The following is a 26,076-nucleotide window of genomic DNA, read 5'->3' as shown; positions in this document are numbered from 1 at the left end:
AGAAAAGCCCGTGGCTGGCCCATGCCAGCTGACTCGGGCTCACAGAGCTCGAGCTGTGGGGCTGTTTCATTGCTGTGTAGGATACTCTTTATGCATTAAAAATTGGCTGGAGCCTGAGCTCTGGGACCCTCCCTCCCCACAAAGTCATAGGGATTGGCCCCAGCCCAAGCCCAAAAGTCTACACAGCAGTGAAACAGCCTCACAGCCTGAGCCCCACAAGCCTGAGTCATCTGGCATGGGCCAGCAATGGATTTTTCTTTACTGTATAGAAATATCCAAAAAAGGTACTTGTTTTTAAGTGTATAAAGTGCTCCTGAAAAGCATAGCTGACAGTGCTAGAAGCTGAAATCCTCCACTTATCTACAAAATACTCACAGAACAGGTAGTGTTGACATTGCCTTTTGAAAAACAGTAATTTTTCCTAATTTTTTTTTGGCTGATGTGTTGTCTGTCCTTTTAGAGTGTGAGTGTGTCTGTGTGTGTGTGGGTGTGTGTTAATTATTAAACATTGGCGATCAAAACTTAATTTGTTTTGTAAATGATAGATAAACTTGTAATAAACTAATTATTATTTTAAAAATTGTTTCAACAGATCTAGATGCATTTGTCTTGAATATTAGAGATGAGGAAGAAAATAACTTTGTTGTTGAGCAGCTACGTTCTTTCAGTGGCTTAGCTAGATGGGTATGGCTGGGCATAATTTATGATGACAGCGGTAAGATTTTTTTCTTAATAAAATTTGCTAACCTCCTATCATTAAACTGATACATTTCTTACATACTTGGATAGAGCAATCCAAGACACCATAAAAATAAATATATACTAATGCTTACAACTGCCTTATATTTTCATTTATGTTTTTAGAGGAAAATAACTGGACATCTTTTGTCTGTTCTAGTGATATTTAGATCCTACACAGTCTGCTTAATCCAGGTTATTGATTTTACCAAAAGGCAGGATTTAAAAAGAGCACAATGATATGTGGTAACATTTTTAGCAATATACATAGGCCTGATTTACAGAGGTTCTGAGCACCCACAACTCCCACTGAAGTGAGTGACAGTTTGGGTGCTCACTACCTTGGAATTTCAAGCCCAGACTGAGTAGCAAACTACTAAAGCTCCTATAGCTGCATCTTGTGACCAACTCTGCATTCTCTATTATGTGCAGTAAGTTTTCTGAGTAGCAGCCGTGTTAGTCCGTATCTGCAAAAAGAAAAGGAGGACTTGTGGCACCTTAGAGACTAACAAATTTATTTGAGCATAAGCTTTTGTGAGCTACAGCTCACTTCATCAGATGCATAGGTCGTCCTTTTCTTTTAGTAAGTTTTCTGCAATTATTCTGTTAGAATAATAGTGCTTTTCATCTTCAAAGCATTTTACAAAGATGAATGAATAAATCTCAGTGATGTAAATCAGTAATTTTTTCATGATCCCCAATAATCCATGTACTCTGCTTCATTCTAGATGTAGATTCTGAGGCAGGGTGTCTGAATTCTGTTGCAATCTGTAGTCCTTGGAGAGGTGGAGCAGGAGGTAGTTTTGGATTGTGGGACAAGTGCTGTAATTGGACTCTTCTATTTAAACAATAAACTGTAGAGTAGTTAGCAGAATTGGAACTTAAGGGGTTCCATGCAGGTGCAAAGATCTGATTTTAGTGTTGGAGCCTTAAATTTTCATCTTTAGGTTTCAAATACTGAACTCGTGATGAATGGGGTAGTTCACACTTCTCAGAGCTATTATTTCAGACTGTCTGCAGACTCAGAAATACAACACTGCATCAATTACACTCAGTTCTTATTTTAAAAGTAATCTTCATGGGCAGGAAACATCATTTTTAAAAAAAAGAGAGAAGAAATCTTAGATTCCAGAGCACCTTATTGCAGAGGGATGGATTTTCTAGCAAATTGCATGGCTAAGGAATTGCAGAACACACAGGGTCATGGCAATCTCCATTTTACAAAATGTGAAAACAAGGCAGAGACATGAGTCACATTAAGCTACGGCGGAAGTATGCATCATAGCCAGGATAAAATTCAGGAGTTCCTGATTCCTAGTTATAGCTATTATCCACCAGACCACCCTTCTTCAGAAAATAGTACTGGGTTACTTGCAAGGCACCTGTTGTTTATTTGGTTTGGTTTTTGTAATCTGAATTTTCACAGTTCTAATTTGGGTAATCTCCAAAGAACATTTTCTCTTGACACTTAGAATTTTGGTCAGGGCTTAGAGGAAACTCTAGCAACTTCAAAAACAGGTAATAACAGGCCTTCTGATCTAAAGTGAGTGTTTTATTAATTCTGGTCAGGAGCACACCATCTTCAGTTGTAGATTAATTTCACATTTCTTAAAAAATCTGTTTTTGCTCAAGGCAAAATATAGAAATGTTTTTATATTTTCCACAGATAATTCCCTAAAATGGTATGATGAAACTTTTGTGTCTTACAATAACTGGAGACAGGGAAGACCTAATGTAAAGAAGAATCAGTTTTTTGCTGGAGTGAACTTTGATGGGTTTTGGGATATTTACAACCGTACGCAAAGTTGGCAAGCTCTTGAATTTAATCAACACAGTATTCTTGCCTGTAAAATTGAAATGGGTAAGTAATATCCAGAAACAATTACACCCAAAGTTTTGGGGGCTGGCGAGGTAAAGTTAATGTTAAGGCCTAGTCCTGCAAGTCTTCCATGAACAGGACTCCCAATGAAGACCCTGCATCTGCTCCCATTGAATTCATTGGTAAAACTCTCATGGATTTCAATTTGCAGGATGAAGCTCTCTATCAGTATTCTAGTACTCTGCTCAGGATGGATGTTGGCTGTGTGCCTCCATCTTTTTCTCCTATCATTCAATATAAAAAAAGATAATAAGTATCCCATAAGTAATTTGTACTGAACACTTCAGTGCTTGAATTGAGTTGTTATAGACCACGGGTCAGCAACCTATGGCATGCGTGCCAAAGTTGGCACGCAAGCCGATTTTTAATGGCACGCTGTGGCCTGCTGGGTCCCGGCCACCGGCCCTGCTCAGCCCTGACTCCAGCCCCCCCCACACCCCATGCCCTGACTCCTGCACCCCCCTCACATACCCCCAGCCCTCTGCCCTGACTCCTGCACCCTCCTCACACACTCCCAGCCCCCTGCCCTGACTCTTGCACCCCCCACATTCGCACCCCCACCCTGTGCACCAAACGGGAGTTCCTTCACAGAGACCCCACATTCCTACCTGCATCCCTCGCACCAAATGGGAGCAGCCCAGGTAAACACTCCACACCCAAACCTCCTGCCCCAACCCTGCGTCCCCTCCCTCATTCTATTTCCTGGCCAGATCCTACACCCCTACCCCCAGCCTGCTCCTTCACCCCCAGCCCTGTGCTCAGTGTACTCCCACCCTCAGCTCAGTGCAGAGAGAGAGGAAGAGAATGGGCTAGAACCAGGGAGAAGTTAGGTACCCACTCGATGTAGGCAGGGCCGGGATCCCAGACCGGCAGCGGGCTGAGCGGGTCCAGCAGCCGGGACCCTGGCTGGCAGGAGCCAGCGGATGGAACCCCAGACCGGCAGCGGGTTGAGTGGCAGCGGGCTAAGCCGCTCAGCCCACTGCCGGTCTGGGGTCCTGGCCGCAGGCCCCGCTCCGCCTGCTGCCATTCTAGGGTTCTGGCTGCCAGCCCCTTGCCAGCCGGGGTCCCAGCCGCAGGCCCCGCTCAGCCTGCTGCCGGCCTAGCTGAACGGAACTCCAGGCTGGCAGTGGGCTGAGCAGGCCGGCAGTGTAAGATCAGCATTTTAATTTAATTTTAAATGAAGCTTCTTAAACATTTTGAAAACTTTACATACAACAATAGTTTAGTTATGTAGTATATAGACTTATAGAGAGAGACCTTCTAAAAATGTTAAAATGTATTACTGGCACGCGAAACCTTAAATTAAAGTGAATAAATGAAGACTCGGCCCACCACTTCTGAAAGGTTGCTGACCCCTCTTATAGACTGATAGATTTTAATATCTGCCACATATTTCTGATAACATGAATGAAGCGTATAGAATTAACTGTGATCTTAATCTTGAAATAGGGCCCAGAGAGAACAAGCCTCCATTGCCTGAGTATATACTACATGGAAATAGCACATACAGGATCCTTCAGAAAAAAATAACCTGGTATGAAGCATTAAGAGAATGCAAACAGAATGGAAGTGATTTAGTCAGCATACACAGTGAATCCCATCAGGTGTTTTTGGACAATATTGTAAAGCGTGATGGATATCCACTGTGGATTGGGCTATCAAGCCTTGATGTAAGTTTCTACTGTCATGACCATTGTTTCTTTTTCTGCAGTAATTTTCTGCAGTTGATTTCCAAAATCTTTGTGATCTTTCCAAGCTCTTTTAGAGGCTTGAATTTCATGCTAGAAGATTATTTGCTTTCTTTTTCCCCTACCACTAAGAATATATGTTAACTTTTCCTACACTTAGATATTAGGGGATTAGAAATGTATTTTAGAATGAGTGTCTGATTTCATACTTACATGATGGGCCAAATTCACCCCAATAGCACAGGGAAGTGCACCGTGCAGCCTCTCTGCTCCACTTTGCCCACTGTGCCACCATCCTTCCTCAGGGTTTTCAAAGCGGAGGGTAACTTTAAGCTCCCCTTGGGGCCCACCAGCAAATAGTGCTCAGGGGAAACATCAATTCAGGGCATATGTCCACCACCCTACCCATCTTTTGAGCTGCACTAATCCCTTCACCGGCCATGGTAGACTTTCCACTGCCATGGTTTCCACCAGCCTACACTTCCAAGTGAATCTAGCATAGTAGCTTTCATCACAAACTGATAAACAAACTTTACATACTGCTCCCACCCCTGTGGTTTAACAGCTCACAACATGACTAAGCAATAGATTTGTTAGGACAGGAATTGTCATCTCTTGAATAATGCCTTATGTAATTGAAACCATAGGGGGAAAATTAGGGAGGCATAATGTTACCAGGTTGGGATTTGGCCTGGCCATAACCCTGTACTTAAGAGTACCACAGACTCCTCAGTGATCACAGGTGGCCAGGGCCTCAGTTTTAAGTATTACCTGGAAGACACAACATGCTAACCATGTTGGGCATTGGTTCAGTACTGACTTGGAGGAAATGGGTCTTCGACTCTTTAGTGCATCACTCTCTGTACGTTATCTGTGTTTATATTTGATTAATTAAGGCCTGAATGCAGTGGTATAAAAATTATTATTCTTTAATCAGGGAAGTGAATCTAATTTAGAATGGTCTGATGGAAGTGAATTTGACTACCGTCCCTGGGAACTGGAAAACTCTAAATCTACTGGGAACTGTGTTTTTCTGGATACTAAAGGATTTTGGAAACGTGCAAGGTGCACAAATGTTATTGAGGGTGCCATTTGCTATACTTCTTCAGACAGTAAGCCTGATTTCCTTTTTTCCTGTAATTTAACACATACTCTATTTTACATGCTGTATTATGAACAGAAAATGAAGACTGAAAGAAATGTGATTTAGACTAAACGAAACATTTTGTTCTTTAAGACTGATTGTTTAGAAGGAGTAGCAAACTACCGGTTAGTATATCTTGTAAGCTTTGTGGCACCATACTTTGGTATTTGATAACAGTGGTGGCCAGCTACCTAAACAGGCATTAAAAATAGATACTGCTTGTTAAACAGCCTAATGTGAGAGGGTTTCTTTATGCCAAAAATGTTTTCATTGCAGAGTTTTGTTGGCTCAGCTTCCATGAAATACTGACTCTGTCAAAGTCATGTGTTGTCACTGGATTTCTGTTTTAAGATTTTGATAACTGCTCAGGACATTTCTTTCCCATGCCCATCAATGGAGTGAAACTTTGAACTGAGCTGAGCAGGGTGTACATTGACTAACACATTACTGAAAGGCTTTTGGAGGGCAGTGTTGAATAGTAATTAAAACAGGAGACTTGCAGTCAATACTCCTGAGTTTTATTCTCAACTATGCCAAGATTTGCTTTGGGGCTTGGGCAAATCACAACCTTTCTGTGCCTTAGTTTCTCCACTAGTAAAATGGGAAATATTTACCCTCCCTTTATAAAGCAATAAAGCACTTTGAGATCCTTGTGTGAAAGGTGCTATGAAAATTACGATATTAACTTATGAATCTTATTTTGAGTAGTGGGAACATGAGACTGTCACCATCTGTCTCTGATACATACTCCCTCATCTTAGACAATTATCTTGGCAAAATCTGATAAATAAAACTGGTGACCTCAGATTACCTTAGTTTCTTCAAATTAGAGGGATCACTTTCAACATGACCCAATGTTTCATGGAAGAAATTAATATAGTTAAATTAATTAATATAATTTTTATAAATTGTTAGACTGATAATCTCTTTGTGACCTATGGTATAAATGTCAGCTCCTGAATCAGAGGTCCACAGTGATTGAGCCCGATTCCAGCATGTGTGTGTATTTTTGTATATAGGATCCCTACCCCAGAGTTATTTGACTCCGCAGAGCCTCTTTTAATTTGCATAATACAAAGTCTTTATATTTTTACAGAGAGACGACTACAGCCACAGCAAACCAAAGGCTCCTCCAGGTGTCCACAGGGTACTAGAACATCGCAGTGGTTGCAGTATAAAGATCATTGCTATGCATTTGACATGGCATTATACAATTTTTCAGTATATACTGCAGAAGAGGCTAAAAGAGTCTGTCAGAAGCTGGGTATGTTTGGTTTTATTTATAATGTGTTATATCTTGTAAATAGCTCATCATTAAGGGAGAATTAGAAAAAACACACTGGCAAAACTTCTGCTTTATGTTTCTTTGATTTAGGAATATGTCTAATGGCTGGTTTTATCTAATGATTTTTGGAGCATTTGATTAATATTTTTGGTAAAGATGTGCAGTGTTCTGATTACTTATCTGGAACATGAATGTACATAAATAAAATGATACCTCATATGTAACCATTGATAAAGGATTCAGAAAATCAAAGCTGATTTCCAGTGGAAAACCTTTTTATTTTACACAAACCACTTTATACAAATTAAAGGCTGTAGCTTTGTTACAAAGTTATTCTTATTATAGCCCTGGGCATAGGATGAATGCAGAGAAATCCCACCGAGGATTTGAAAGTTGACACTTCACAGTTTAAACTTGATGCACACAGAAGCTGAAAAGCCAGTTTTTGTGCTAAAGAAGAGCTTTTTTTCTTTAGTAAATACTGGGGATTGTTTTGTGACAGATAATATAAACAGCATGTAATTCCTCATGTACAGAATCCTTTGCTCCCTTCAAAATTCTAGCACGTTTGAACTGTCATAATTTTAGCCGTATATATTTTTTTTACTATTTAAGGTTAATTAAACTGTGTAAGATAAACTGAAATAAAGAAGCAGGTATTCCCATTACCAGGTGTGACACCCAATTCAGGGCCACTTGGACCCAGCGTGGGTTAGACCAAGAGTAGTCCTTCTTTAACTTATGCTGTTGGCAGAAAGTCTTTTATGCCAGCAGAGGATCAGGTGCACAGAAGCACACCTTCCCTTCCCCCCGCCACCTCCCCCAGTGCACGCCCTCCTTCCCATTACACCTTAAGTGCAGTGACATTGTATATAAATATATTATTTGTTATTTAGATACAGAAAATTGGCCTGATCCTACAAGGTGCTGAGCCTCTATTTAGGTTAATAAGAATCAAGGGGATTTACAGAAGATGCTTAGCACCTGGCAGGATCAGTGCTTCTGTTTCCATAAAGTATCATTTAATATCTTTCCAGACTTGCAGGAGAATTTTCTTTATTTTATTTTGCATCACCTGCCCAGATGACAAAACAAGAAGTTAACTTTGATCTGAGGCTGCTCATGACATTGCATTGTTCTCCTAATCTGTGTTTTTCCTCTGCAGATTACATATCAAAATTTTAGGAGTCCAAATTAGCAAACGTTCTTTCTCATTTCTGTGCCTTAAATGATCCCTTTTGAATTTTCAGAAAATCCATTTAATTTAAAAAGACTATGAGGGAAACCTCTAAAATTTCTTTCTGTACTGACCACTAAACTCTTCCCTTAGATCCTTCTGCAACACTATTGACTATAAAGGATGCTGAAGAGAATATATTTGTCAGTAAGCACATAAGGCAAAATGACTTCATCACCAGAAGAGTGTGGCTTGGATTGTCTCAGAACTTCAGGGGTAAGAAGTAACTACCAACTATGTGTGTGTGTGTGTGTGTATATATATATATATATCTTATATGGTAAATAAAAATGAATGAAAATAATATAAAAATACTTAGAATTTGAAAAGTTAACTGCTGCTGCTATGCAATTTGTTAGCATTAATTTATATACAGTAACTCCTCACTTAAAGTCGTCCCAGTTAATGTTGTTTCGTTGCTGATCAGTTAATGAACATGCTCCTTTAAAGTTGCACAATGCTCCCTTATAACCTTGTTTGGCAACTGCCTGCTTTGTCCACTGCTTGCAGGAAGAGCAGCCTGTTGCAGCTAGCTGGTGGAGGCTTGGAACATGGGTGGACCAGCAGCCCTCCCCCCTCCCCCCCCCCATCAGCTTCCCGCTCTCCTAAGTTCCCTGTGCGGCAGTCGCCCAGCAAGCTATCAGTTGCCGGCAGTGCATCTGTGCCTCCCCCCACTGCCATGTGTGGCTCTTGCCCGCTGCCTTGGAGCTGCTCCCAGGAGCCTCCTGCTTGCTGTGCAATGGGGGAGGAAGAGAGTGGCTAATGTCAGGGTGCTCCCCTCCCCCCGCTCCTGCCCCCCGCTTACCCCTTCTCCATATAGAGCAGGGTGGGGACACAACAGGGCTCAGGACAAAGAGAGCTTGCTGGCAGCAGCTGCTGTCTCAACTTCCTGATATACTTAAAAAGGCAATGTACTTAGAGTAGTGTCAGAGTATTTAAATGGGCAATGCACATCTCTCTCTCCCACACACAGGGTGTGTGTCTCTGTCTGCCATGCTGTCTCCCCTCCCTCCATTTGTGCTGCCTTGTAGAGTGTGAGGCTACATTAACAACAATGTGTTAACCCTTGAGGACTCAGCCGAATGCTAGTTCATCATTCAGCAGTAAGGCATTACCTGGGAAATATCCCACCCTCTAACTTCACCACCTCAACCAAGCTTCACAATCATCATTGCTGTGTACAGTATTAAATTGTTTGTTTAAAACTTATACTGTGTGTGGGGGTGTGTGTAGGGGTGTGTATAATATAGTTTTTTGTCTCGTGAAAAAAATTTCCGTGGAACCTAACCCCCCATGTTTACATTAATTCTTATGGGGAAACTGGATTCGCTTAACATCGTTTCGCTTAAAATCGCATTTTTCAGGAATGTAACTACAACGTTAAGCGAGGAGTTACTGTAGTATAGTAACTTCTACCTCTTCTCAGTTTATGTTAATTCCTAATGTTTCTTGTTTTGTGATTTAGAATTATTTTCACATATATTCAGTGGGTTAAATTCAAACTTTGCTGCTAGATTAAGACAGATGGGTTAGAAAAGGTATATGCGGAGAGGCTGTTTTTGTTGGCTTTTGAAAATTATTCTAAAATATTTATTTTATGCGTTTCACAGAAACACTTTTATTTTTGTGGTTTTGGAATGAAAATTAGATAATCAACAAAGGGACATTGTACAAGAGCTTGGGGTTTGGATGAGAACTAGCTGGCTGTGATTTAATCCAGACAAGACTGAGATAATGGTGGGCTGATGGAAGCAGGCAGAAGAGTAGGTGGAACTTATAGGGGCATGCAACTGCCATTTGTAAAACAGTGTGAAAATTGGAGATGGTGTTAGATTCTGGGCCAGTCCTAGATGCCCAGGTAGCAGCTTTGACAGAGTATTTTCCATCTGCGCCTGGCAAGACAAATATAAACCTTTCTCTCCAATGTGAACCTTGTCAGAATTATCCATGATTTTATCACCTCAAGACTAGATTGCTGTAATGCACCCTACATGGGGACTATTTAGAAGCTTAATCTATTGATGGAATGCTGCAGTGCTCTTATTAAGTGGAGTCGCACATTGGGAGCACATTAGACCAGGACGCCATGATCTACACTGGCTTCCAATAAGTTTCTAGGTGGACTTTAAGCCCTAAATGATTTGGGACCTGGTTATCTGAGTATCACCTCTCCCTGTGCCACATTTAGGATGAGCAAAGGCACTTGCGCTGGAACTCCTTCAATATACATGAGACTGAGGTGCTGACGGCATTTTCTCTGCAGGTTGCTCAGTAATTGAACTTACTTCACTCCCAAACCTTGGTCTGCCAGATCCCAGATTTGTTAACCTGGGCATGCTGCAAAGCCTGTCTCTCTCAGGAAGGGTGCACTGAGATGGGTATATTTATATTTATGGGCAGTTTGTTGTCATTTGTTGTTTATGTAATCGGCACCCAGCTCACTGGATGGGCACCTACAGTTGATGTTTAGAAATGTGATGAAATTAATAAATTTCATTTTTCACATTATGCTGCAATATTGCAAATTTTGATGGTGATTTATGAGAGCAGTATTTGTGATCTTTCCCTACAGCTAAGTCCTTGAACTGGCGTGATGGTTCAGCAGTTAAATATGCCAACTGGGCAAACGGAACTTCAAAAGTCAATGGGAAATGCAGTGTTATCCTATCCACAAATGGAACATGGTCTGAAGTTGACTGCAGTCATAGTAAAGGCAGAGTTGTTTGTAAAGCTCCACTAGGTATGTCTTTCTTGTGTTTAATATACAATTCACTTTTTTTTTAAATTGTTGTACTGAAGGATTTTTATGTCAGGAAAGGTCTGTGTACACTCAGATGAAATTCACTCCAGAAGTCCTGTGGCTTAAGTGGGACTTAAATGATGTATAAATGGCCTTTGGTGTGTTCTCTGCCTAGGATAATGTGTCCAGTGTAGTTGTAGAAGAGTTACGGAGCTGATACTATCTTTTCTTTCATAGTTGTGAAGAATCTGGACTAATTTACATTTCAGTGTTGGCTTTAATTCAGAGGTTTTTTTATAAGACCAGTCTATGGTGCAAGGTTCATTTATCCTGTTTATTTTTAGGCTGCTTTTGTTTTTCTGAACAATGCAGCTAATTTCTGCTTTAATCTTTGTATGTTCAATACTTGGTTGCCACATTTCTATGCATGGGATATGTCATGTTGATGGGCACACTAGAAATGCATAGATAGATATTAGTAAATAGTTAGCGGTCTTCATCATAAGAATGGCCATACTGAGTCAGATCAGTGGTTCATCTAGCCCAGTATCTCGTCTTCCGACAGTTGCCAATGCCAAATGCTTTCAAAGGGAATGAACAGAACAGGGCAACTGTCAAGTGATCCATTCTATCATCCACTCCCAGCTTCTGGCAGTCAGAGACTAGGGACAGCCAGAGCATGGGGCTGCATCCCTGACCATCTTGACTAGTAGTCAATGATGGACCTATTCTTCATGAACTTATCTAATTCTTTTTTGAACCTAGTTATAGTTTTGGCCTTCACAACATCCCCAGGCAATGAGTTCCACAGGTTGACTGTGCATTATGTGAAGAAGTACTTCCTTTTGTTTGTTTTTAAACCCGCTGCCTATTAATTTCATTGGGTGACCCCTGGTTCTTGTGTTATTTGAAGGAATAATACTTCCTTATTCACTTTCTATACACCATTCATGATTTTATAGACCTCTATCATATCACCCCTTTGTCAGCTATTCTCCAAGATGAACAATCCCCATCTTTTTATTCTCTCCTCATATGGAAGCTGTTCCATACCCTTAATAACTTCTGTTGCCCTTCTCTATATCTTTTCCAGTTCTAATATATCTTTTTTGAGATGGGGTGACCAGAACTACAAACAGTATTCAAGGTGTGGGCATACCATGGATTTATATAGTGGCATTATGATATTCACTATTTTATTATCTATCCCGTTCCTAACATTCTGTTAGCGTTTTTGACTGCTGCAGCACTATCCACGATGACTCCATTCTATTTCTTGAATGATAACCATCAATTTAGATCTCATCATTTTGTATGCATAATTGGGATTATGTTTTCCATTGTGCATTACTTTGCATTTATCAACATTTTGTCTGCCATTTTGTTGCCCAGTCACCCAGTTTTGTGAGATTCTTTTGTAACTCCTTGCAGTCTGCTTTGGCCTTAAGTATCCTGAGTAACTTTGTATCATCTACAAATTTTGCTCACTATTTACCCCTTTTTCCAGATCATTTATGAATATGTTGAACAGCACTGGTCCCAGTCCAGATCCCTTGGGGATCCTGCTGTTTACCTCTCTCTATTCTGAAAATTGACCATTTATTCCTACACTTTGTTTTCTGTCTTTTAACCAGTTACTGATCCATGAAAGGACCTTCCCTCTTATCCCATGACTGCTTACTTTGCTTTAGAGCCTTTGGTGAGGGACCTTGTCAAAGGCTTTCTGAAAGTCCAAGTACACTGTATCCTCTTGATCACCCTTGTCCACATGTTTGTTGACCCCCTCAGAGAATCTAATAGATTGGTGTGGCATGATTTCCCGTTAAAAAAGACATGCTGCTTCCTTCACAGCAAATCATGTTCATCTAGGTGTCTGATAATTCTGTTATTTACTGTCAGTTTCAACTAGTTCTTCTTCGAGTGCTTGCTCATATCAATTCCAATTCAGGTGTGCGCGCGCTGCGTGCACAGCCATCGGAGAATTTTTACCCTAGCAACACCCGATGGGTCGGCTGTGGAGCCCCCTGGAGTGGCGTCTTCATGGCACTCGATTATATACCCCAGCTGATCCAGCACCCCCTCAGTTCCTTCTTACCGCCCATGACGTTGGAACTGTGGAGTTCGGCTTCGCTGGCCTCCACTCTTCCTAGCACTTGCAGTTTCTAGTTTATAATAGTTCATAGTTGATAGTTTATAGTAGTTCATAGTTATAGTTGTAGTTAGTTAGTATTAGTGGGTTGGGGGGTTTCCCCTCCTTCCCGATTTTCTATTGGGCTCATGCACAAAGCTCTGGGATTCAAGCCCTGCGGTTCCTGCTCTAAGCCCATGCCAACAGGCAACCCCCACAACTCTTGCCTAAAGTGTCTGGGGGAGTCTCATCAAACAGACAAGTGCAGGATCTGCAAGGGTTTTTGTCCCTGGACCAAGAAGGAGCGGGACTTTTGTCTCAAACAGCTCCTTATGGAGGCGGCTTTTAGCCCTCAACCTCCTGCGGCGCGCCAAGATCCGGCACCAAGCACCTTGGTGCGCAGTGCCCTGGCGGCAGCAGTAGAAGCAGCACCGCAGTTGGACTCAGACCAAGACCCTGGCACCGGATGCTTCCTGGCACCGCAGCCGACATCATTGGCCCAGCACCGCTCCCACTCTCCTGCCCAGAAGCGGCACCGGAAGCCGGAAAAGGCTGGCCCACCTCCACAGAGACCAGCCCCCTTGGAACCGCCTCTGGAGGCGTGTCCCGCAGGCGAGCACCTAGGGGCACAGTCTATGGCCTCGGCACTGTTGATTCCGGCCCCGGGAGGAGAGCCGTTGAGTCCGGTGCCCCTGGACTTCCCAGTACACAGCGTGGTCGAGGTCCAGTTGCCGTCCACTCCGGATACCTTTGCAGCTGCGAGGGAACTTATTGCCATGATGGTATCGGCATCCCCTCAGACTCATGGCAAGGCACCGGAACCTCCACGTGCAGCACTGTCCCGAGGAAAGCTGGCCCTGATCTACCCGTCGGCACCGTCAGTCAAGCCACGGAATGGGTCTCGTTCTCGGCACTATTCCTGCTCTTGACGCCGCTTGCACTCCTGACGCCGTTCGCAGTCCTGGCATCGCTCGCAGTCACAGCACTTGCGATGCTGGTCATACTCACGGTACCACTCCGACTCCTGGCACTGGTCCCGGTCATGGCACTGCTCTGCGCGGCAGTCACCGTCGAGGAGCAGATCCAGGACCCAACTCCACTCTCAACACTGCTCATTGTCTAGACCAGAGGTGAGCAAACTACAGCCTGCGGGCCACATCTGGCCTGCGGGACCCTCCTGCCCGGCCCCTGAGTCCTTGTCCCGGGCTTGCCCCCGGCTCCTCTCCCGCTGTTCCCCCTCCCCCGCAGCCTCAGCTCACTGAACCACCGGTACAATGCTCCAGGCGGTGCAGTGAGACTGCGAGCTCCTCAGAGCCGCGGCCTGACCTGGTGCTCTGTGCTGTGCAGTAAGGGGCAGGGAGCAGGGCAGGTTGGATAGAGGGCATGGGAGTTCAGGGGGGTGGTCATGGGGTGGATAGGGGTCAGGGCAGTCAGAGGGCAGGGAACAGGGAGGTTGAATGGGGGCAGGGGTCCTGGGGGGGCGGTCAGGAAGGAGGGGGGCATTGGATGGGGCAGTCGGGGTAGGGGTTCTGGGGGAAGTCAGGAGACAGGGAGAAGGGGGATTGAATGGGTGGAGTGGTTCCAGGGGGGCAGTAAGGAAGGAAAGGGGGCGTTGGATGGGGCGGCAGAGGGGCAGTCAGGGGCAGGGATACCGGGGCGGTCAGGGGACAGAGAGAAGGGGTGGTTGGATGGGGCAGAGGTCCGGGGGGGGGGGCCGTCAGGGAACAGGAAGGGTTGGATGGGGCAGGAGTCCCGGGGGGGGGCAGATAGAGGGTAGGGGACGGGCCACGTCCCCCTCCTCTAACCGGCCCACCATACAGTTTTTGAAACCCGATGCAGCCCCCAGGCCAAAATGTTTGCCTGCCCGTGGTCTGGACCCAGGTCCAGATCCAGATCCAGGCACTGTTCCAGGTCCCGGCACCGCTCCCCAGCATCACGGCATCGTTCACCATCACTCCGTCAGTGTGACCCAGTGCAGATCTGGTCGGCACCACTGTGGCCTCCCTGTTCTGTTTCCCATTCTTCGGGTTCGGAAGCTGGGTCGCCTTTCTCGGACCGCCACCACGTGGACCATAGCCACCTTGAGTCGGGGGCTGGGCATTGGCAGGAGCAGGGTCCCGCTCAGGGGCCCACCCAATGGCCATTCTGAACATCCTGGGCATACCACCAGGCCCAGGGTGCTCCGTCTGGGGCTTCTTGCTCAGCCCCATCCGAGCCACAAGTGCCAGAGGCTGCCACCACTCGCCCCGCCCCGGAAGGCATGGAGACCGTAGTGGCTCCTCTTCCTGCTACAGGACCTCTTCGAACACTGGTTCCTGCTCCAGGCCCTGAGGTCGCTGGCACGGGACAGCTGGGCTCAGTTACGCAAGAGGCCTTAGATGACCCTCTCCCCCCTGTGGCGTCCTCCTCCTCCTCACCCGACGAGGCAGTGGCAGGCACTATAGTCTTGGGGCCCCACTCCCATAGACCTCTGTGCCCACCAGGACCTCCTGCGCAGGGTGGTCCACAATATGAACTTGCAAGTGGAAGAGGGGTAGAGGTGGAGGACCCGGTGGTGGATATTCCGTCAGTGGAAGCTCCGTCAAGGGTAGCTGTTCCCTTTATTCAGACTATCCAGTCCACCACGAGAACAATCTGGCAAACCCCTGCATCCATCCCACTGACTGCTAAGGGAGTGGAACGCAAATACTTTGTCCTCTCAAAGGGATACGATTATTTGTTCACCCACCCGCAGCCTTGTTCGCTAGTGGTAGCATTGGTGAACGAGAACGAACGGCATGGCTAGCAGGCCCCAGCTCCCAAATCGAAGGACACCAAGCTCCTTGATCTGTTTGGGCGCAAAGTTTATTCCTTGGGGGGGGGTCTTCAGCTCAGGGTCGCTAATCAGCAGGTGCTCCTGAGCTGCTACTCCATGCTGAAATTTAAGGAGTTAGTACCTCCTGAGTCCAGAGAGGAGTTTGGGGCCCTGGTTGATGAGGGCAAAACAGTGGCACAAACCTCGTTGCAGGCCTTGCTGGACACTGCGGATTCTGCTGCACGTACTTTGTCCTTGGGGATAGCGATGAGGCATATCTCCTGGCTGCAAGCCTCCAACTTGCCACCGGAGCTTTAGCAAACACTGCAGGACCTCCTCTTTTGATGGAGAAGGCCTGTTCTTGGACAAGACCAATTCCAGGCTACAAAGCCTTAAAAACTCAAGGGCAATAATGAAGTCCCTGGGCATGCACACACCAGCTACCCAGCAGAAACCCTTCAAACCCCAGCAGTCACAACAAAGCTCCTATCCTCAACCAAGACAGGATTTTTATAGGAGACGGGGGCATAATTGGCAGGACGAAGCCCTCCAATCCCCAGTCTGGGCAAGGGCAGGGTCCGTCCAAGACTTCGTCGGGCTCAAAACAGGCCTTTTGAAGGGATGCTCAAGGACAATGTACCAGACCTCATTCAGGATCCTACCACACCCTTCTTGAATTGTTTATCCCACTTCCACTATGCCTGGTCCCACATAACTGTGAACCGCTGGGTCCTCCGCACGGTGGAAGTGGGATGCTCTCTCCAGTTTTCTTCCTCCCCACCCTCCCGTCCTCCTTCCCCATCATGGACTCATTTCATGAGAAACTCCTTATTCAGGAGGTTCAGACGCTCCTTGCCATGGAGGCGATCGAGGAGGTTCCAAGGTAGCTAAGGGACAGGGGGTTTTACTCCCGATATTTCCTAATCCCCAAGGCAAAAGGCGGGCTTCGGCCCATTCTGGACCTGCACGGACTCAACAAGTTCATGGTAAAGTTGAAGTTCCGCATGGTCTCCTTGGGCACCATTATACCTGTCCTGGATCCTGGAGACTGGTACGCTGCCCTAGACATGAAGGACGCGTATTTTCACATAGCGATTCATCCGGTGCACAGACACTTCCTCCGCTTTGTGGTCAACTGTGAACACTATCAGTTCATGGCCCTTCCCTTTTCCACGGTCTCTCCACGGCCCCCCGAGTGTTCACCAAATGTATGGCAGTCGTGGCGGGTGCAGGTATACCCTTACATGGACAAGTGGCTTATCCGGGCGCGCACCAGAGAACAGGTGCAGTTCCACCTCCACTTGGTCATGGACACATTTAGTTGGTTAGGCCTCCTTCTCACCTTGCAAAGTTGACACTAGAACCGACCCAGAGAATAGCATTCATTGGGGCGGTTCTGGACTCCGTGCAGGCACGAGCCCTCCTGCAGGATTCTCGTTTCCAGGTTATAGTAGCCCTCATCCGGAGCCTTCAGAGCTTCCCAACCTCGTCAGCAAGAAGTTGCTTGAGTCTTCTCAGCCACATGGCTTCCTGCACATACGTGAGGAGGCATGCCAGACTTTGACTCCGCCCGTTACAAGCCTGGCTGGCATCAGTCTATCGCCCAGGTCGAGACAGCCTGAACTTGGTGGTCACCATCCTGGAGTGGATCCTGGCTTCCCTCCGATGGTAGATAGATCCCCGGGTAGTATTCGAAGGAGTCCCTTTTCACAGCCCACAGCCCTCCTTGTCCCTCATCATGGAAGCGTCATCCCTGGGTTGGGGTGCCCACCTTGGGAACATTCAGACGCAGGGCCTATGGCCCCCGTCCACGTTCTCTCTTCATATCAACATATGGGAGCTGATGGCGGTACGCCTTGCCTGTCAAGCCTTCCGGGAGCGGCTGCAGAGTCGTTGTGTGGCGGTCCTCACAGACAACACCACGGCCATGTTCTACATCAACAAACGGGGGAGGGGGGAAGAGGCCCGCTCCTCCCCGCTCTGTCAGGAGGCCGTTCGACTGTGGGAATTCTGTATAGACCACTCCATCACCTGGTGGCTTCCTTTCTACCCAGGGTCCAGAACATGCTGGCGGACTACCTGAGCAGATTCTTCGGCTCACATGAGTGGTCCCTTCAACCAGATGTCATCTATCCCATCTTCCGAAAGTGGGGGTTTCCCCAGGTTGACCTCTTCGCCTCCCGCAGCAATCGGAAATGTCCAGCTTTCTGCTCCCTCTAGGGCCGCTCCCCGGGCGCTCTCAGAGATGCTCTCCTGCTCCCCTGGATGAGTCGTCTATTTTACCCCTTTCCCCCGTTTCCCCTGGTGCACAGGATTTTTGCTCAAAGTACGCAGGGACAGGGTGCGAGTGATTCTGGTAGCTCCGGTGTGGCCCAGACAGCACTGGTACACCATGCTCCTGGAACTCTCTGTGGGCGCTCCAGTCCCTCTGCCTCTTCTTCCAGACCTGATTACTCAGGATCACGGTCGCCTCTGCCATCCCGACCTACGATCTTTCCACCTTACGGCATGGATGCTGCGTGGCTGAACCCTGCAGAACTTCGCTGTTCAGAATCTGTGCAACAAGTACTGATGGGCAGCAGGAAGCCCTCCACTAGGGCCACATATATGGCGAAGTGGAAGCAGTTCTCATGCTGGTGCACTCAGCCCAACACACCCCCTCTCTAGGCATCCGTGCCTCTCATTTTGGAATACCTGCTGGGCCTAAAACAGCAGGGCCTGGTGGCATCCTCTGTCAGAGTTCACCATGCAGCGATATCAGCTTTTCACCCGGGTGTGAATGGCTGCTGTGTCTTCGCCAATCCCATGGTTGGCAGGTTCCTTAAGGGCCTTGACCATCTCTACCCACAAGTTCGACACCTAGTCCCGACATGGGACCTTAACCTGGTTCTCTCCAGACTCATGGGGCCCCTGTTGGAGTCACTGGCCACCTGCTCCCTCCTCTACCTCTCCTGGAAAACAGCTTTCCTTGTTGCTATCGCGTCGGCGCAGCAAGTCTCTGAGCTCAGACCCCTTACCTCCGAACCACCCTACTATATCTTTCATAAAGATAAAGTGCAGCTTTGGCCTCATCCGGCCTTTCTTCCGAAGGTTGTATCAGCCTTCCATATCAGCCAGGACATATTTCTTCTGGTTTTGCATCCAAAACCACATGCCAGTTGCCAAGAACAGCGGCTGCACTCCCTCAATGTCCGTAGGGCCCTCGCCTTCTACATTGAGCGTACGAGACCGTTCAGGAAGACGACCCAGCTCTTTGTCACGGTGGTGGACTGGATGAAAGGCCTCCTGGTTTCATCTGAGCGGATCTCCTTGTGGATCACGTTGTGTATCCGAACTTGCTATGATCTTGCCAGTGTATCGACCTCGCCCCTCACTGCTTACTCCACAAGGGCCCAGGCCTCATCGGCGGCTTTTCTGGCCAGGTGCCGATCCAGGAGATCTGCAGAGCCGCAACTTGGTCCTCGGTACACACTTTCGCTTCACACTATGCCATCGTCCAGCACGCCAGAGATGACATGGCATTTGGTAGAATGGTCCTACAATCCACGTTGATTCACTCCGACACCACTGCCTAGGTAAGGCTTGGGAGTCACCTAAATTGGAATCAATATGAGCAAGCACTTGAAGAAGAAAAACCAGTTACTCACCTTTGTAACTGTTGTTCTTTGAGATGTGTGGCTCATATCCATTCCAAATCCACCCCCCTTCCCCTCTGTTGGAGTAGCCAGCAAGAAGGAACTGAGGGGGCGCTGGGTCAGCTGGGGTATATATTGAGCACCATGAAGGCGCCACTCCAGGGGGCTCCACCGCTGACCCACCGGGTGTTGCAAGGGTAAAAATTCTCTGACGACCGTGCACGCAGCGCGCACACACCTAAATTGGAATGGATCTGAGCAACACATCTCGAAGAACAATAGTTACAAAGGTGAGTAACCGTTTGTTTTTTTTCTGGTACTGAAGTTAGGTTTACTGACCTGTAATTGCCAGGATTGCCTTTGGAGCCTTTTTTTAAAATTGGTGTCACATTAGCTATCCTCCAGTCATCTGGTAAAGAAGCTGAGTTAAGTGATAGGTTACATACCACACTTAATAGTTCTGTAATTTCATATTTGAGTTCCTTCAGAATTCTTGGGTGAATACCATCTGGTCCTGGTGACTTATTACTGTTTAATTTACCAATCAGTTCTAAAATCTCCTCTGTTGACACCTCAATCTGGGACAGTTGCTCAGATTTGTCACCAAAAAGAATGGCTCGGGTGTGGGAATCTCCCTCACATCCTCTGCACTGAAGCGTGATGCAAAGAATTCATTTAGCTTCTTCACAATGGCCTTATCTTCCTTGAATGCTCCTTTGAACCTTGATCATCCAATGGCCCCACTGATTGCTTGGCAAGCTTCCTGCTTCTGATGTATGTAAAAAAAAAATTGCTGTTAGTTTTTGAGTCTTTTCCTAGTTGCAAAATTCCAAAATTTGCTAGTTCCAGAATTCTTCTGCTGGCATGTACCAAGTGTATACCATCAGTCTACATTCCCTAATATCTAGTCTGCTGTAGGACAGAAGTGTGTTTTCCAAAGTTTATTAATAGCTACAACAGAAATAAATATGGGGGGCTACAGAATACCAGTGTTTGTCTTTTTTCCTGCCCCACCAGTGGACCTCACATGGGGAGGCTGGAATTCATGGTTTTAGTACTGTGGCTGGTCCTGTGGGCAGCAGCTGCATGTATGTGGCATGCCACAGAAAAGTTGAGGGTGCCACGACCTGATCACTGAGAGATCAGTTTGGAGCACTAGCATCTTAATGGCTTCATTTGTGTATGCAGTGTTACCATGATAGCTGCGTAGATTTCAGCAAAATCTAGAATGCGTGTCCATGTCATAGAATAATCTCTATAAGTTTCCTTCATAGAAGCAAGTTTCCCCCTTACTAAGATACCCGTCTTTGCTAGCTATTTCTGTATAGGATGTGGCACTATGCTTTTTCCATTGAGGAGCAAGAATTACTTTAGCTATGAGTAAGAAGTCCCATGTTCAAGTTTATCCATTCTTGCACGCAGACAAGCTACACTAGACTACGGTCTTGTTTACTCTTAAAGGTTTGCTGGTATAACTTTACCTGCCTGATGGCTGGGGAAAGGATTCAGTTCCCATACTGCTACTTCACATTTCACTCCTTCCAGGATAGAAATCAGTTACTTGGGTCAGAAAGGGTCCTTGGAAGCAGTGGGATCTTTCAGATTTTGCCTATACCTCCATGGAAGTTGAGAGGGAGGAACAATGGGAAGCTAATATCTTCTCTGACCCTGCCTCAGAAATGGGTTTCCTCCTGCTTCTAGGAAGCTCAGGGACTTCGGAATTAAGTATGCACTGAGGTACAAAGTACATTTAAACAGTGACGAAAACCAACGTTAAAGACTTTAGGTTTTTATGCTTCAGTGGAAATGTTTTCAGTAGTTAGACCTTTAAAGCGTGTCTCCACTTCAAAATTTGCTACTTCTGTTTTTCAAAAAATGTTCATGTCAGAGGACCCAAAGTACACTCAGTTATATTGAGTGCAATTCCACATTGATTGAAATGTAAATAATTTCTCAATAGATTAAGAAATGTCAGCAAAGTGATTCAAAATTAGCTACTAGATTAAATGGCACAAAACTTTGTTAAAACAGAGTTAATATTGTCCAGCAATATCTTGCGCCCTTCCAGAATGTCAAGTTCAGACTTCAGAAAACGGGGAAACACAGAGCTAAGGTACCCCATGTAACCTTAACTCTGGCCTCTTTGAGCAGTGCCCCCAAAACACTCCTACTACACATGCTCGCTCTGTCTTTTCACTGTAAAGGAAAGGAGCTATATGCACTTGCCCTGCACTCAAACACTTAACATACTCTCCTGATAGACTACCACACTTGTGAAATTCAACAATCACTTCCCAAGTATATGCAAAAAAGCATTGCTAGAATAGTCACCTTTAATTTAGGAAAAGCTGCTTGTTTTTTGTTTTTTCTGGGGTGCTGTATCCCAGGACACTGTGGCAAATGGCCCCAAATTTAGATCACTGACCCTATTCTGAATCTCCAGGAGGCAAACCAAATTTCAAGGCAATCCAAGTAACCAGATGAATTGTAGCACAATTAGAACAGTCCAGCTTTAAACAGAAAGGGCTTCTTAACCTTAATTATATTGGAGCTTGTGCTCAGCTATAATATTTGGCACCTATAGGAAACTAGCTTTTGAATTGATGGTGTGGAAAATATTAGTGTGTGTCTGTAAGACTTAAAATAGAGTTCTTGAACTTCAATAAAATGACTTTATAATAGATTTATACATACTAGTATAAAACTTTGCTGTATAACAAATATTTTTCAGTCAAAAACACTGATTAACTATGTTCATTTCTCTTTTACAGGCACAAATCATACTGGAGTGGCTATAGCATTTGCTCTGTTAATTATCCTAGTCTTGGTTGCCGGATTAATTTGGTATCTCTACAAAAAGAAACGGCTTCAGTGGGGTGGCTTCTTTGCAGTACGCTATGAACGAGGGATGAATGAAGATGAGACTGATAGTATGTTTACCAAAGATGGTTACTGACAAACTGTTCTTACTAATGGTTTTATTACAAATTCCACTGTGTGAAACTATGGGGAATGGGCTACTTGACACTTTATTAGTTCCTTCTGAAAAATGAGTAAGATGATTATTATCTCGTGGCTAAATTATGCCCTCTAATACATGTGTGCAATTTTAAGGCAGTGGGAGTTAACTGAATTTGGCCTTACCTGTAAATCTTGCACAAGGTAGAAGTTCCCTGAGCCTCTATAGCTCTGTGATTCCATATTAACTCTGGGTACTGCCTCTAAAATCTTTACCTACATTATCTTTTCTTTTTACCAAAAAAAAAAAAAAAAGAAAGAAAGAAAAAGGTGTTTTGGGGGGTTACGGGTGAGGAATAGACATTTAAACTGCAAACCAAACAAACTTTAAATTAAATATCTACCTTTTTCAGACAATTATTGATTTAAACCATTGGTATCAAAAGACATACATTTTGAAGTACCGTACGTTCCCTGTTTCTAGCATTGGGTCACCCTGCAACAACTAGCACAAAATATGATGATAAATACCAGATAAATGATATTTGGAATAACCACTTTTGTAATAAGTCGTTAAGTATCAACTGTGATATAATACAGAAAGGCTTGTAACCACTGACAATTTCTGTTCCTACTGAGGTAGAATCTTAACATTTGGAATGCTCATTATGGTCCATTGAGTGCAAGAGAGAAAAAAAATTATATATCTGAACATTGATTTTTTTTTTCTCGGAGGCCACCAAAAGGCCATCATCACTCTTCCCTGTCATATTGAACGATTGTTCAGGTGTCCTTCAGAGCTAGAATCATGATGTAGAGTATGCTCTTTCACTATGGGATTCTATCAATAAGGAAATATCCCTATTAAAGAACCAGCTAACACTTAAGTCTGAGCCTATTGCAGGCTCATACATGAATAGCCATGACCTCCGAATATACTGCTGGTGTCCACACAACTGGGATTAAGGGCTAAATACAAACATGAGCAAAATTCAAACCTTATGTAAATACTCTGTTATCTTCTAAAAACAGTTCAATGAATGGTGTACTTTTCACTGTAAGGAGACTCTCTTTTAAGCAAGAATTTTCAGTCTTCTTTCATAGGCTCTGATTTGTGGGTGATGCAAGTACCCCATAGTAGGCATGTTGAAAATCAATTTGTGGGAATGGGGAGGGAGTTGTAAAGGAAGACTAGCCTTAAACTAGTAGTTAGAGAATAACCTTTAAATCTGCCAAAATCCATCCTATGTTTTTAAAGTTGGTATAGAATTAGATCTGAATGATGATGTCCTGCACTAACACATGGGAAAGACTCACAGTTCATTTCCTAGTCTGTTGCACTCTGTTGTGTTCAACTCCAGTTCAACTCCAGTTGTGTGCATACATGCTACAAATTCTTGATCTATTTACATATTAGTTAAACTTGATTTTTATGTGCTGTGTCAATTGCCTTTCCTATATACTCAAAAAAGGCTACTAGAGTGAAGGGTTTTTTAAAATATATAGTTCTTGATTAAACCATTACAGTAAGTCACTGTGTGAAAGTGGAATAATAATTGTAAGAAAAATGTTTCTTACTGCACATTGTCCGTTTAAGATCAGACCTGTTTACCGTTTTGAAGGAGTGAATGCCATTTAAGTAAAAAAAGAAAAACCAAATAAAACGAATACTGTATACAAAAGACCAAATTAATCCCTGGTGTAATTCCATTGACATCAGTGTTATTACATCAGTAGTACATTTGGCCAAATAAGCTGAGAATACTACTGATTTTTTTAAGATACACTGTTAAGGGTGGCCGGCCAGAGAGCCTATTTATGAGCTTATTTTTGTTGCTAATGCAACACTTTCCTTTGTGCTTGTTTGCACTGTTCTGATATGCAATCTTTTAAAATAATATTTAGAAGTACAGTATCTCTCTAGCAAGATTCTTGTAGATGGTTTTAGTACCCGTATACAAGAATAGGTACCAGACAAGCACGCTCAAGAAAATAGTTCTGTATTAGTTCTCTAATTGGCCATAACTAAGAAAAGAAAGTAAGAAAGAAATTGGCCTTATAGCAATTTATGCAAAAAACTTTTGAAATTGGCTGCAATACCTTGGAGTAAATTTTAGGTAAAACGTGTGGCTATTTAACTTTGTTGCTGTGCTTCACATATTGCTTTTACAATAGTCTGGTTCTTGTGATCCTCTATTTTATTATAGTTATGAAACATTTATATTACAGTAGCACCAAGCAGAGTGGGGTCTTACTATGGTAAGTGTTGTACAAACACATGAGGACACAGTTCTTGTCTCTACTGTGTATTTAATGACAAAAATTTCCAACTAATGTGATAAAATAAAATATTATCAATAAAGCGATAGGCAGCATGGCCATGATCCAGCAAAGCACTTAAACGTGCGTAATTTCAAGTTAACATAAATGCTTAAATGTTTTGCTGGATGGGGTCTAAAATTAATGGATTTAGAGAAGTTTGTACTGTATTAAATAAAGTTGTATATGGTTCAGTGTCCTTTTCTAACAAAAGTACAGATCAGGGTATATTTGTACAAATATAAATTAGATACATGTGTGTTCAGCCTTGCTAGTTTTATGACTGTTTGCACTTATGGGCTTGCCTGGATGTGAATTTACAGACAGAAAGTGTATTTTTAATGTTATTACCAAGATAACTAACTTATGATTTCAGGACATACATGAATATACAATAAAAGGATACAGTGTTTTTATAAAGTGTTTCATGTGTGTATTGTTGTGAATTATGTAAATAATTTTGTAAAGCACACTTCCAATGTTTTTTGCAATATACCAATAAATGGAATCTTGGGTAGCTTTTATTTCATTGAGCACAACTGTCTTAGCATAAATGAACAGCCCATTTTCTGGACTGAAGTGTACAGTGAGGATAATATACAAACATGCTCTTCTTCACTCTTGAAAGAATAAAATTTATAAAGTCAGCCTAATTTTTTTGCTTGTGTGGGAAAAATTAACAGAGCTGAATGTTTGTAGAGCACCTAGCACAATGGTGTTTCTACCAAAGAGTAATAACTAATATGATAAGGAGGTTGAGTAGAAACTTTGTGACTGATAAAAATTGGTGCTGTTGAATTCTTTTATAATGAGGAAAACATGTTACTGTGGAATACAAGAAGACTCCTAATGACTACCAGGCTTCTGCTGCACGGAGCTGGCAATACTTAAAGAGAAATCTGGCCAATTTAAGCATTTAATACGTGCTAAGGTCTGATTCACTGGTGTCCATTTAATGAACCTCTGAAGTTGCGTAACAGCCCACAAGGGAATTCCCCTGAAAATAGGGGAAGTACCCATCAGGTGTAGTCATCTTATCTTCTAGCCTCAAGATACTTTGTCTGATGTATAATGAGACACATCAGTTATAAAATTTACATACCATCTTGTCTTTTTAAGATTTACTATGAATTCTCTCCTACCTAAAGAGACCTCTTAAATCTTTTTGGGCCAAATTCGGCTGTTCATACTGATATAAATCTCCCATTGACTCCAGTAAGAGCTTTTACTCAAGAAAGGACTGCAGAATTTGATTTTTTGTTAGCAAAGGAGACAAAAGGTCCTACAATGGTGGAGCCTGATTAAATGCAGGGCAGACCTTCTTCATTGGTGCTCAAGAATTAAGATAGGGGTTATTTTATCTTAATGTAATAGTATTTGTGGGTGAAGTTTACTGGGTATATTATAAATGTTAACTTATTCTAAAATGCTAAAGGACAAGAAGAAGCATGAGAAAATGGGCTTTTTAAAAAACTATGTACTTCAACTCAAACTGGGAGTTGTCATGGGCCTCAAAATATATGCATCTATA

The 26,076-nt window shown here is 44.0% G+C and overlaps 2 protein-coding genes across 4 annotated transcripts in view; one reads left to right on the top strand and one right to left on the bottom strand.

Moving 5' to 3' along the window:
* Positions 1-25,156, top strand: part of LY75 (lymphocyte antigen 75) — an 81,714-nt gene extending 56,558 nt beyond the window's left edge. The window contains exons 28-35 of the mRNA XM_084644098.1: positions 593-715; positions 2,405-2,599; positions 4,067-4,287; positions 5,243-5,417; positions 6,546-6,713; positions 8,065-8,187; positions 10,544-10,711; positions 22,040-25,156. Of these exons, the coding sequence (XP_084500224.1) occupies positions 593-715; positions 2,405-2,599; positions 4,067-4,287; positions 5,243-5,417; positions 6,546-6,713; positions 8,065-8,187; positions 10,544-10,711; positions 22,040-22,224 (1,358 nt within the window). The 3' untranslated portion in view covers positions 22,225-25,156. The remainder of the gene's footprint in view (positions 1-592; positions 716-2,404; positions 2,600-4,066; positions 4,288-5,242; positions 5,418-6,545; positions 6,714-8,064; positions 8,188-10,543; positions 10,712-22,039) is intronic.
* LOC311528734 (uncharacterized protein) overlaps positions 1-26,076 on the bottom strand; it is a 31,647-nt gene that overhangs the window by 4,882 nt on the left and 689 nt on the right. The gene's annotated exons all lie outside the window — the stretch shown is intronic.

This window comes from Lepidochelys olivacea (assembly GCF_965140295.1).
Source record: "Lepidochelys olivacea isolate rLepOli2 genome assembly, chromosome: 11".
In the NCBI taxonomy this organism is placed as follows: Eukaryota; Metazoa; Chordata; order Testudines; family Cheloniidae; genus Lepidochelys; species Lepidochelys olivacea.
This window is presented reverse-complemented; position numbering and strand designations above follow the sequence as displayed.